General features: G+C 37.2%; 1 protein-coding gene across 3 annotated transcripts in view; it reads right to left on the reverse strand.

Annotated features, from left to right (window-relative positions):
- PTPN2 (protein tyrosine phosphatase non-receptor type 2) overlaps positions 1–13,538 on the reverse strand; it is a 35,396-nt gene that overhangs the window by 6,207 nt on the left and 15,651 nt on the right. For 2 of the 3 annotated variants that reach the window (XM_068192831.1, XM_068192840.1), the window contains exons 6-9: positions 9,832–10,041; positions 8,333–8,491; positions 5,709–5,899; positions 4,096–4,197 (exon numbers count right to left, since the gene is read on the reverse strand). In XM_068192831.1, coding sequence (XP_068048932.1) covers positions 4,096–4,197; positions 5,709–5,899; positions 8,333–8,491; positions 9,832–10,041 — 662 coding nt within the window. Of the gene's footprint in view, positions 1–256; positions 4,198–5,708; positions 5,900–8,332; positions 8,492–9,831; positions 10,042–13,538 lie in introns of those variants that run through there. The other variant, XM_068192849.1, reaches the window with a different exon arrangement.

Here is a 13,538-nt window from a genome sequence, read left to right on the forward strand (position 1 = left end):
TCCTGTAGTGAGAAAGACACCCCAGCACTGGACATTTTGTTTTTAGGCAAGGGAAGGCTCCACTCGGAGAGTCTACAGAAAGAGACCTTGGTGTTCACAGCACCACACCCCCGAACTACTACAGGTAAAATGAGTCTGAGTTCTGCAAGCACTATACTGATTGATAAAGCAGCTTTCCTCCACCAGTTATGACACATTGAAAGAGGGCTTCCAAGTTTTTATCCTTCCAATTTAAATAAAGACTCAGACAGAGATGCAATTTTGAACACGTTTATTTTTTGTACATAAAAATGAAAGACTGACTTAAAACTTGGGGGCAAACAAAAAGGCCCAGGAAGACTACTGTGTGTCACATCACCTTTGCAAATACCATCCTCTGGCTTAAGCCACTCGGCCCTGCAGAAGACTTCCTCTTTTGTGATTGTTAATTTAGTTTCTCGTGCAGTCCTCAAGTGTCTCAGGTTTTACTATAATGCCAAACAGCAAACTAAATAATTTGGTTTACATTCATTAAACATAAAGCTAACCAGGCTTTTTCATCGCCTGCATGATCCAGTCACACATACATGCATACACATTTACGCCTCTTCCCTTTTCAGAGGGACATAAACTGATGTCAGTAAACCATATTACTCGAGGTTTAACAGAATAAGCCACATTTCACTGGCAACATCTCACTTGCATAACAAATCCAGAGGTTTTTTCCAAATTGCTATTTCACACTGAATTAAATTATTTTACTTAATACATTTCAAAGAAAATACAGACGTACCGTAACTAAGTGGACTGTCCCTGCATCAAGAACACAAATAGGAAACCTAGAGGATTAATTCCAATCTTGCAAACCCCTTGCAGTGGAGGTCCAAATGTTTGCTAGGTATTTCTTTATGAAAACGTGCATGATTTGTACACAAGTGTTCATCTGAGAGCCAAACGTTTAATCAGAGATGCCCACTATGCATCAAATATTTTGACTGCTGCATTTCCAGAGAAGAGGGAAAACTAACACCAACCAAACCAAAACCAAATTTGAATTGAGCTCAGTGACATTTTAGAAGTAGCATGGGACAGGCAGCAGTTTGCCAGAAATCGTGGAGGGGGAGAGGAGAGGGGTCAGAAGGCATGTCCTTCAATTTCACCCTTTAAGCATTTCCTATGATAGAGATGACTGGGATTGACAGTTTTTCCTTTTGGCCCATATTTGTTCCTATTTAACATCCAAGCTGTGCAAAAATGCTGCAAATTTAAATCCTCCAGAATAACAAAGTATCACAAGGGCTTAGTGTGCAGCAAGGAAAACAATCCTCCAGATTTTGGGTTTTAAGGATTAGTGATGGACCAGAAAGAAGATTTTTATCCAAATTATTTCCTGGAATGTAAAAAGAAATCAATAATTTGATTTTCCTTACTATTCTCAGACTATCATGAACAATTCACTGTTCAAAATAGTTTTGTCCAAGGCTTGTACTGGTTCATCCTCCTTAAATTATTAACATTTAAGACTCCCAAGGTACTTGCAATCACAGAACCAAACTTTTACAGAACAACTGCTGAATGTGCAAGTCCTGCTTTATTGCATCAAGAAGGTAACAGAGTATGAGGTGATCTGAATTGGCTGCCCCCTGCCCTACCCTGAACTGAGGAATGCTTACTCAGGATCAAGAAAATGGAAAAGGCTGAATTTAGAAGATGGAATCAGGAAAAAAAAAAATCAAGTGACAACTTGACAAGCTGCAGTTAGAGCTCAGTGCCTGTAGGATACTGGTAGCCCAGGAAATCCTCCTTATGCCAAAAGGAGGGCAATAAATAACAGTGTGGTATCAGTCCAAGTTTTGCCTGCACTTTTTCCTTAGCTGCTTTTAAGTATCTAGAATAAAATCTGGAATATTTCTGTTACAAAAGCATTTAAATTACATTCCATGTATTTTTCCATAACCAAAATATCTTTATAAGGCACATACATTTACACCTACTATCAATTACAGCTGATACTGAAAAACCTATCCTCAATTTAAAGGAGAAAAAAATATTTTGAGAGTCTTCTTGCTGGCTAAAAGTTACTGTGGTTGTAAAAATTGTGAAATGTCTTAAAATACATGAGCTGCCTGCCTGTGCTATGTCCCAGCAGTCATTTTGCTATTCACAGCTGGTCAGCAACGCCATGGAACAAACTGTCTTATTCTACTGACGCACAAATTCCCAAATCCAGTACTCCATGAAACTACACTTGTTTTCCTCATCTGGACCCTTCAGCATTTGTTTACTATACAAACAGCGTAGTCCAGAATAGTATTAGCTATTGCGAAATGAGAATTTTAAAGAGTAAACTGTACTTAGCTTCATGTAGTAAGTGTCAGAGTAATTGGGACCCATGCCTTGTACGTGACTACCAAGCTTGGACATACTGGAAAACTTTGAAGTCAATTCCTTTGAATAAGGAGCAAATAATCATCCAGCTCTTTGAGTATTTTTCAGCAGTAAATCCAAGAAGTGCTTTACAAAATGGGGGAGGGGAGTGGAAGAAAACCCTCAAGACCCCACACCTGACAGAAAAACAACCAAGCTTAGAAAACAGAAGGAGAAAACATAACTTCTCTGAAGTTACCCAACAAGACAATGCTTGAATAAATAAAATTCCCATTTCAAAGTACAATCCAATCCTACAAATTACTAGATCCTAGCTTGAACAACAAGCTACACTCAGCTATATACCATCTCTGTATTCAAAGGTAATTTAAAGGGCAGAAAGTGGTTTGTGTTGAATTGCTATTTAGAAAGTGTTACTATTCAAGTAATGGAAAGGGAGTGCTCCATTTTAAAGGGGCTGTAGCACAGATACTCCCAAAATGTTAGTCTTTAAGTGTTTTACTAGCATGTCTAATACAGTGCTGGGGAACCTGAAAAGCAGTTCTAGACTTCGTGAAGCTACTGAAGTGGCTCATACAGCTGAAAACACTGGGTATGGCAGAACACTACCAACATTTCTTTTCTATTAGAGCCACCCTTGGAAGTTCAACTACCGTTTCCTTTGATGTGTTTTCTACAACTATTACTGATTAATTAATTTTATTCTTTCTAGCAATTAAAATCTATACACAAACAAAATATTATGTTTACATTTAATGGAATGTCAGAACTTGAACAATGTTGGCCTTCAAATAGTAGCTGAAGTCTGAATACATTAATCAACAGTACGACTTTCAGTGGGGGCTATGTTCTCAAAAGCCTTAAAAAAAAACCAAGTCTTAAATAATGAAAACCACAAAAAAATAAATAAGGAATGCAAATTAACAGAGTAGAAATTGGCAAGTGCTTCATCAGACCCCTAGCTGCTCATTTCAAACTGGAGAGTCAAATATGGGGAATGGCTGCACTATTCTTTTCATGCACAAATTATTATTACATTTAGTTTCAAAATGAAAATCTTTTGGTCAGAAATTTGTACAAACTGAGCTTTTAAAAGTACAGTGAACTACAAAAAGATTAAATATGCAATTATAAAATATATTTATCCTAGGTCATAAGAATATAAAAGGTTTATGTTCATGTCACTAGTACATTACACATTACACATATTTAAGGATAACTTCTTTGCATTAATAATGTAAATGATACAACACTGTTTATTGCTTATGTCAGGCATGTAAATTTAAATCCAGACAGCCTTCAGTAGCTAAACCTCCACGGTTCAGCATTTGTTCAAGATCTAGTAGAACACCATGCTAAAAAGTGTATAAACAGTTGCAGCAAGTTTGGACCTGCTCATATTAAACAAAAACCATCAATTCTGTGGGGGGCAGCGGTTCATTTTTCTAAGTACCTGCAGTGGAAAGTCCTGAGATGTCGACATGAGATCAAGTTTACATCACTTCTCTATTGTATGTAACAGTCTGTACCCATTCCAGGAATAAGGAGTTTATGCTTAAAGTCACACCCCTACTCATTACCTTCCAGCAAAATCAGCTATTGGAGCAGTCACACTTACTGTTCACTTACAAGGAATGTTCTTGAAAATACATTTTCCAGCAAAAATAAGCAACTAAAATCAGTGTACCAAACCCAATCTTAGTGAGAATAGGTTTCCAGTATAACCACCTTTTTCTTTTTCTTTCAGTCTCATTTAGCTTCTGCTTCATCTGCTGCAGCTTCTGTGCTGTGTTTGCTCTTCTATCCTCCCGCAGTCGTTTTCGGACAGAACTTAAAAAGAAAAAAAGGTGAATCTTACACTGAAGAACAGGAAAAAAGGCTATTATAATATTAAAACAAACCTCTTTCCTACACTCCCAATAGTTAACCCACCAGTAGCATATGGCAGCAGCATATAAAATCCAAACCAAACAATCTTTTATTATGTTTAAGCCACCTTGATGTAGAGAGTTTCAGATAGCGAAGCCCACGAATAAGTAAATGACAGATGTAAAGATGTACACGGTACTTCATCTATGAGTTTGACAGAGAACAGAATTAGTTAAATTATCTGAGCTGAGTCTTTCACCCCTGTCTGTGCCCCATTTGGTGGCTGAGATGTTTTGTGTGGAGGCTGCCTTTATATGTAGTGCCAGGTACCACATGCAAGTGTCACAGTATTTACACAGGTGCCTCCACTGCAGAGTTCACACCAGCCTCAATGACACACTGACTCCAAACCCTAAACCCTACTCACGGCTGCATGCAGGTTTAATGGTATTCATCTCAGCATGCAAACCAGATCTTGATAAAGGACACACAATAAACCCAAGTTCTATGTGTTACATTAGTAGGACAACTTTGTAATTCATGTCTCCAAAAGTGCCCTCAAAATCTCAAAGACAGCATAATAATTCTGACACAAAAACCAATTTTGATTGACTTCTAACACATACCCCCATAGCCTCACTCCTTCTTGTGAAGGGCTCCTTCAAACAACTACAGAATTGCTGTCATTCTCTCTCAAAACACACATGAAGACACAGAAACTCATTGGGGCATTTGGTGAGCCAGCAGTTATTCTGCAATTCCAGCCTATCTACACTGAACTGCTGTGTCTCATCTCAGGCTGCTGCCCTTTGGGACACACCCTGCCTCCTGTGCACCACATGGCTCAGCTTGGCACAGCCCTGGCCCAATTTCTGGATCTCCAGCTATGGATCAACATTTGACAATCCACATGGGGGAAGGCCCAAGTGACACTGTGCCTCCCAGCTGAGGCATCAACACTCCTGAGAGAAAGGCAAATTCACCTGACACAGCTAAGCCACAGCAAACTACACACAACAGGTAGATTTAACATGAACAGAGGGTAATACATGGCTCCAATGATACAATTTCAACCATGACACAAAAAGTGGTATGTGATAAAACCTTTGTGTTTCTGAATAAGTTAGCATTGTATTTAAAAATCAGTACGAAATTATGCTGGACAATTTTAGGACCTCATTCACACTTCACAGTGGAGTTCACTGACAATCTGTTAAGGAAAGTGTGAGATAGAGCTGCTTCAGTTAGAGACACTTGCTTTTCTTCTCTTGATTTCTGAACAGTAAAACCAAATCACAAGGAATCATTGAGGTGGCAGTTTTAAAACTCCTTGAATAAGACTGTCAAATACCACCTGTTCTCCCTTGCTACTGCAGAAAGAGCTTGATGTTTTTACAATAAGAAAAGCAGCCTAAAATTCAGCCTTTTGAGAGAGTCTATCTGCCTTTTAAAAGTTTCTTTATCGTGCCTACTTTTCAATGTTCCCATCTGTGATATCTTGAACCTTAGTGGACAGGTCAGTGCTTTTTTTCTCCATCTGATCATTGTTCTCCAGGCCTATGCTGTTCCCATTGTACTTCTCTGTGGTTATTTTCGTTGGGTGTGGAGGAGACTGCTCGGAACTTGGCGCTTGGTCCTCCTTAGAGAGCTCCTTCCACCGTTTCTGAAAACAAGGAGAACACATTTCAAACATTCCCCTAATATTAAAGGGCCCCCTTGCCAGTATGTCTTCCAAAAGAACAGTCACAGAAGTAGATTAAAGGAACTACTAGATCAAGAAAAAATTGCTAGATGAAGAAATAAAGTTAGGTCAAAATGTGTCTTCAACAACCATCAATGATCCTTTTTTCTATTTTTCCAGGATGGTGCCTCTGCAAAGGCATGAGGCCTCTACCTTCACAGTTTGTACTGTCCACGGCAGCTTCACAATTAGGAAGCATTGTGCCTTATAAAATCCTGCACTGTCCAACACTTGCCATCTCCCTCTACTTTATACAGGCCTGTGCTGTGCTCTTACCTTCTATGGCTTCAAAATACAACAGGACCTTGTATACAAGAACTGCCTAAGAAGAGAGAACTGGGAAAATTTAACAAAGAGTTAGCTATGCCAGAGTCATGGCCTACTATTTCACTTAGTGGCCCATTAGCCCAGAGATCTACTGCATCATAAAACAGTTATTCACCTTGCTTTGAGAAGTAATCTGAAATAAGATGGAAGAAAAAAAGAAATTGGAAGTAAACCTGTTTTGCTAGATCTCTGTCCTAATGAAAAATAGTCTGAAGGACTTGCTACAAGAAGATTTTATGCAGAAAAGAACCCTAGAAAGTGCACAGGAAGGAAAAGAATCAGCCCTAAAAAACAATCACTTTCTTTATCACACAAATCAGCCAGTGCCTATAGAGACATAGAATATCTTTTAGGAAAAAATCAGTTAGTTTTAAAAGTCTGTGATAAGGTAGATGAACTGAAAATTTAATCTTCGCAAAACAAGTAATAGAGTCCTGTCCATGGAATGATTTCAAGACTGCTCGTCTAAACTAAATATCAAAGTCAGAGAGTGATATAAAAAACAGCTACTTATAAATGGACTGCTGGCAAAATGAGTTTTAACAATGAACTGACTCCTCTACTAAAAGTGAAAGTTGTGCTTGCACAGTTTACTGCTTTCCAAAATCCAAGGAGACACCAGAGATTAACATCTGGCTAATGTTAAATAATAGAGGCATTCAATAATTTCAGGCCTTCTCCATCACTATCAGAGAGAAGTGAATACCTCTCACACTGTGAAGAGTCAACCATTCCTCATGGAATAAAATAACCTCCTGAACTTGAAAGAGAAATATGCTTTTTTGAGCACTGCCAATTAATTTTCTGCACATAATGCCAAGGCCTAAAGAGAGAAGCATCAGGACAAATGCCTTGCACTGCAGGAAAACTGATTTAAGATCATCTGAACAATCGTAACAAGAAAAAGAGAACAAATGAGAAGAGTGCCTTCCTAGGCATTCTCTTACTATGAATAAATAACACACTTGAACGTGTCAAGCAGTATTCTGAGTTGACAATGCTCCCTTGTATCCAGAAGTAAGACATCCTGTGATCTACATGGCTAAGTGTTGGAACCGGAGCTGCTCACTTTGGAGCATGGCTTTTAAAAAAAGCAAAGCAGAAAACTATTACTAGACACAATACTTCATACCACCAGAAACAGCTTCCACAAAATGAAGAGACTAAACTGCTGTTAACATTAGGATGAATCATGAAGTCTTCTACACATATAGCACAGGAGTCAGACCAGCAGCACACTATCTAGGTGTTGATTAGCAGTTGTGTAAAATTATTTCTTTATTTACACAGCAAGTCAAGAAACGTTTCTTAAGGGAAGAATCAGACCACTACCAATACCACAAAGAAAGGAAATGTATTTTAGCTTATCTGCTCTATTTGTGATTTCAAGAAATCAACAAAATAAAAGAGCCCTAGCATATGAAAGCAGAATTAAATGTATTTCTAAGCCTCTCCTCCCAGTTCTCCCTCCCACCTAGGCCCAGCCACTTAACACAACTGTTATGTCTGCAAGCCGCACTCATAAAACAGTGAGATTTGGTAATTTCTTTGCACCCAAATTTGGCTAGATCGTACTAACTGTAAAACAAATTTTAAAGGCTATGAAGAAACAAGGCAACTTTACCAATAAATATTATCTGTAGCATAAGGCAACTTATCTGCTAGGAAAATAGCAAAGATCAAGAAATTCTAAAAAATATACTTGCTATCTTCAAAGTGATAGTGGGCATTACTTTCTCTTTTTATTACTGAAAACTTCAATTGACCCTTTTTTTTTTGTTTAAACATTTGGACAGACAAATAATTTTCATATTTTATCTAAGAGGGGACATATATACACAGTTAAAAGTTTAGTTTGATAGAAGTGATAGAAGGCACTGAAGAGATACCCTTTGATATGTCCTAGGCATCTACTGAAAAAGGCTAATTATTAAAATCCCACAAAATTACATGTTTTAAAATAATCTGGAGCTTATTTTTAACTACTGTTGCAATCTGCTGTTCAAATACATGGAGCAAAACATTTACCTGTATAGTTGAATCCCCCATTATAAATTTTGCTCCTTCTATTACAGCCATATATGAAAATCTTAGTTGATCAGGAGTCTGAATAAGTCCCATTCGATATTTTCTCATATCCAGTAATACCTTCTTAATATCTACAGAAAATGGGTCTTTTTTCTCCATCTGTAAAGCAAGTTACATTGAAAGTGTCAATAGTATATAAAAAATAATTACAATAAAAAATTAGTCATAAAATTCAATCTAAAAATTAATTTCTCCATATTTTGCTTCTATTAGTTATATGGAAGATCAACATCTCAAATTATTTCTAATTTGTTTTTGAAAGAAAAATGCAAATCATCTAATGAAATCTTACTACAAACAAATCAGGAATCACATAATAAACAAATAAATTAGTACCCTTTAATATTAACGCCTAAAATTAAGACATACAGATATGCTCAATTTTATTTAGGCTTGTATTTGGACTTTGAAAGAGAACTATAAGAATCATAGCTGTAAAGTAATATTTCCTGCTGCTTCTGAATAGAACAGCAATTCAGACTGACTATGGAAGAAGTTTCCTTATTTAAAGCAGAACCCTGAACCCAACAATGCACACACTTGTCCCCACATTACATTCACAGGGTGTTTCTGAAGTACATTTCCATCAAAATATGCCCCTATGCTTTTCGTTAAAAAAAAAAAAAATAAAGAAAAGTAAGTTAAGAGGAACTAACCAAACCAGAAAATGTGTCTCGTGTAATTCAATTGAAATTCTTTTTCAGTTAAACCTGTGCTGTCCTTTTTACTATTACCAAGCACAAAGAGAAAACTCTGTGCCTGGACTTTCAAGTCCAACAAAAATTTTGATTTATTTAAAATATTATTTAACATTCAAGGTTCACTCATGTCATGAACAATTACAGATGATGCAGTTCACTATAAGCAAACAATCTATACATCCATGTAGCACTGGAACTGGCTGCCAAGCCCCACTACCCAGAGGGTTGCACAGCAGGGGAAATTCTGCACCACCCTCCAATACACACTACAGGAGAATTAGGGGCATGCCTGAGTTCTCATCCTAGTTCAGACAACAACAATTTTCTGCATGCTTAAGAAAAGGGCTCTGGAGAAAAAGACTTACAGATTCAATCATCTCAATATATATTCACAAGCTTTTTTCATATGGAAAAAACAACCAATCCTCAACCTTTTCTAAGCAGATCTTACGTAAAAGGAAAAGAATGTTTACAATTTACTTTCCAGGAAGCTTTGAGAATATGCAATTGTCCTGGGGTACTTCAAGAGGAATTTGTAAATGCATTTCAAGAGCTGTGTTTTTGCCCTCAAAATATGTGAAAGAAAAAAAAAAAAGCATGATGCCTTAATTTAAGTTTCCACTGGAATGTCATTAACTTCAATGTTTTTAATGCCTTCTGACCAAAAAGCCCATACTGGGAAGGTTGGCGGGGTGTCAGGACAAGGGAAGGGGTGACAGAGAAAATACAAACACTTACCAGAACAAGACAAGTATCTACTAATGAAAATGTGCCGGAACGTCCTATTCCCGCACTGCAGTGAACTACTGCAGGTCCGTGTTCGGGACTCAGTGAACCAGATTCTCTGACTTTAAACAGGAAGTTCAGGAATGAAGCTGGGGATTCAGGAACTCCAAAGTCTGGCCATGTAGTATAATGAAAGTGAGAGATCATCCTGGACTCACCACTCTAGAAGTGAAAACAAATAAACACTAGAACTAGAAAGCATTCCTCTTTGGCTCAGTTAGCACAAATTTCCCCAATCTCAATCAACAGCTCTTTTCTATTTTAAACCTCTCATTAAGACAAACAACCCAGTAACTTGCTTCAAGCTGGATGACAACCAACAGTGCACGCTGAAGCAGTTTTATCTGAGTTGGTAATTTTCTCCTTTGCAATTATTACCACACGTGGGTTTTTTTTTCTTCTTCTCAAATTTCCAATATTATGTTTGGTTTGCTTTACTACTTACTCCCAAATGTCTTTCTTTGTCTACCAATAATGCAGTTCAATGTCTGACAGCAGTTATTAGATAGCTAGAATTAACATGACTGAAAAAACCCATGTCAGCATTGTACACACTCTGCATTCTTGCTTCAAGCAAGTTTTAATGCCAAGAGGTATTACATCTTTATACTAAACACATTACGGAGAGGAGCAGGAAGCGTTCTTTCCTGGAAAAGGCTATAAAACCCATACAGCAGGATGTCTAGCAAGACTTCTGCTGGACATCTTCTATCTTTTTTAAGTAAAAAAGGAGGATTCCAAAATCATACAGCTGCTTTAGAAGCACTCTTTTAGAGTTACTCTCCTAACACAACCAACTAACTGCAAGTACTGAAATAACAGCAAGAGTATGTATATGAAATGCAGATCACATTTTTATAGGACTCACTTCAGACCTGCTGTTAAATGCTACTCCTTGCCATGGTGATTCTGATTTTAGCTCAGGAATTTTATAAATGTTCAGTTATTTTTTTATAATTCATTAATTCAGTTATTTAATTTTTAATTAATTCAGTTATTATTTATTATTTCAGTTATTTAATTTTCCACATAGACTGACACCTACATAAACCTTGGCAAAGTCTGAACACAAAAGGATTTAAAATCGATGTATTTCAGAAAATATATTCTTCTTCAGCAACAGTAAAATATAGCCATGAGATAAAAGAAATTCTACTGTTCTTCATCTGCTCAGTCTGTTTCTACTTCTTATGAGAGACAACTTACAAAATTCCATTGTGAAATTAAAAGAATCCATTTCATGGTTTCTGCAGTAACAAAAACCCAACTTGTCTTTTGCATTCAATGCTCAATACTGCAAGACAGCCAATACTTTTCTGAGAAAGCAGTCGATATTAACATGAGTCCAGTCACTCTCAGATGCACAGTTATCTTCCAGAAATATTTTGTCTTTTGGCTAGGTGCTCAACAAGGACAACAAAGTGTGATCTACGATATTGAGAAAATGAATTTACGTTAAGATTTCATAGGTGGAAAAAGGAGTATCAGGCTCAAAACTGTGTAAATATACTGGGACTTCCCTTTGTCTGGAGCAAAGCAGTGAACAGTTTGCATTTGCTCTCCTATTGCTCTTCTTGTTTTTCAAGTAGCAAGTTAAGTGACAAATGAACTGAATGACCTGTTTGTTTAAAAATCATGGAGGAGACATTTTTCATAAGAAATGTGGAAGTAACACTTGAGCACTTTCTCTATTTCTAAGAAAAACTAAGAAAAGTCATCACTTTAGAAACAAAATTAAGAAAACTGGAGAGGTGAACTAAATGCACATGCTAAGTAAAGGCTGAAGTTTTTTCTTGTTAATCTAGATGGTGTCTGTAGGTAGTAATTGATACTCCCTACTTCAACATTCTGAAAGAGCAATCCAGATAAAATAATCCTTTACACATCAAGAAGGCAAAAATGCCTTTTTCTGTCACCTCAAAAAAGGTGACCTGTGGGGTTTATTTGTGTGGGCTTTTGTCTGGTGGGGGGGTTCTTTTGTGTGGGTTTTCTACCCCAATCCCATCCATAACAATCATAGACATCTTCTTCCCAAAGAAAAAGAACAAAGTGTGGCTAAGAGTCACCCTACTTATATACTAATCTGAAATAATTATTTCTAAAAGAGAGATGAAACAGTGCTGTTGTACATGTCACTCTGCTCTAACCCACAAAATTACATTTTTCTTTCCTTTCTTGTATGAAGGCTTCATCCATCCCATGCTTTTCAATCCCTTCAGCTCATTATAGAAATACCTAGTCTCTTCATCTCTCTACAAGAGTCCCACTGCGAGGCACTGGAACCAGCTGGTCATCTTTGAACTCACAGTCTCTAATCCTACAGCCAAATCCCATTTGAGTATTTCAAACCTCCCACACTGCTCTCTTAAACAGAATGGCTCTTTCAAGTGGTGCTGGCAGTCAAGCTGCACAGCTGAAACACTGCCTTTGTGAGGATCTGTACCACCCTCTCTTAAACAACTCCCAGTCACTGAGCCATGCAGCACTTACATGAAGTGACGTGGGACTGTTACGAGAAGAGGTCTGGCTTTTTGATTCACAACTGTTGATGGACAAAAATTCAAATTTAAATAACAACTAATTGAATTTGAAGTGTTACCAGGAAACTAGCTAATCTTTTAAAATAAAACCCCCTGGACTTCAAGACTCAGGTAGCACTATAGAATTTTATATGTAATATACAAGGGATATAACATAGAAGTATTATATATTTCTGCAGGGTAGCAGAAAACCAGCTAGTTCTGTAGTAACCACAATGTAATTTTCAAAGATGTATTCCCTAAAACTAGCTACCAAACAAAAAAAAAAAATCCTTGAATGACCACGGGACAACACTTAAATGACTATTTTGACCATTTTGTTTTTAAATTACTCAAACTGTGGAAGTTTTACAAACTTTTATTTTCTATAAATAACCAAGATAGCTAAACCTGATGAACTCGCAAAGCAGACATCACACTGCACAGCTCTGCACTGACTGCTGGAAACATCAACAGTATAATCAAAGGACGATCAAAGCACAAGCTCCAAGTTACAGAGATCCACATGAGGACTTGAGCAGAAAAGGAATATCCCATCAGATTAACTTCCAGCAAAACAAGCCTTGCCATAACCTTTTAACAGCAACTATTCAATCAAGCAAAACAAAAAGGAGCAAAAATCTTAAGAGCAACTTCAGGTTGTTCAGTCACCTGAGAGTTTGAACTTGAATAAAACACTACCAAAATGCTCAAATGTTAAGTTAGTGCCTTCAGGGTCAAGTAAAACTGGAGAAGACAAAAAAAAAAAAAAAAAGCTGGTCTGTTAAGTTTCACACAGTCCATATAAAAGCCATAATCAAAGTGCTACAGAAATGGTCAAATATATGGAGACATAACGCACCTACAACCCTACAGTGCTTCCGTATTTAATGAACACACCTCAGGTTCATTAACAACTAAATGTGATCATATAAAAATGAAAAGGCATGCTATAATGGCAATATACTACAAGCTGAAATTCAAAATAATAAATCAACGTCTACCAGAGCCTCCTCTATTTGCTCAATCATGATGGCCAAAATGTTTTCCAAAATTTAAATTAAGATGTCCCTGAGGATAAGGGGGCCAAATAATCATCAGAAACATTCTGGTTCATCCATAGGATCAGCTAGTGAGGGC

The sequence above is a fragment of the Anomalospiza imberbis genome, chromosome 1, assembly GCF_031753505.1.
Source record: "Anomalospiza imberbis isolate Cuckoo-Finch-1a 21T00152 chromosome 1, ASM3175350v1, whole genome shotgun sequence".
NCBI classification, from domain to species: domain Eukaryota; kingdom Metazoa; phylum Chordata; class Aves; order Passeriformes; family Viduidae; genus Anomalospiza; species Anomalospiza imberbis.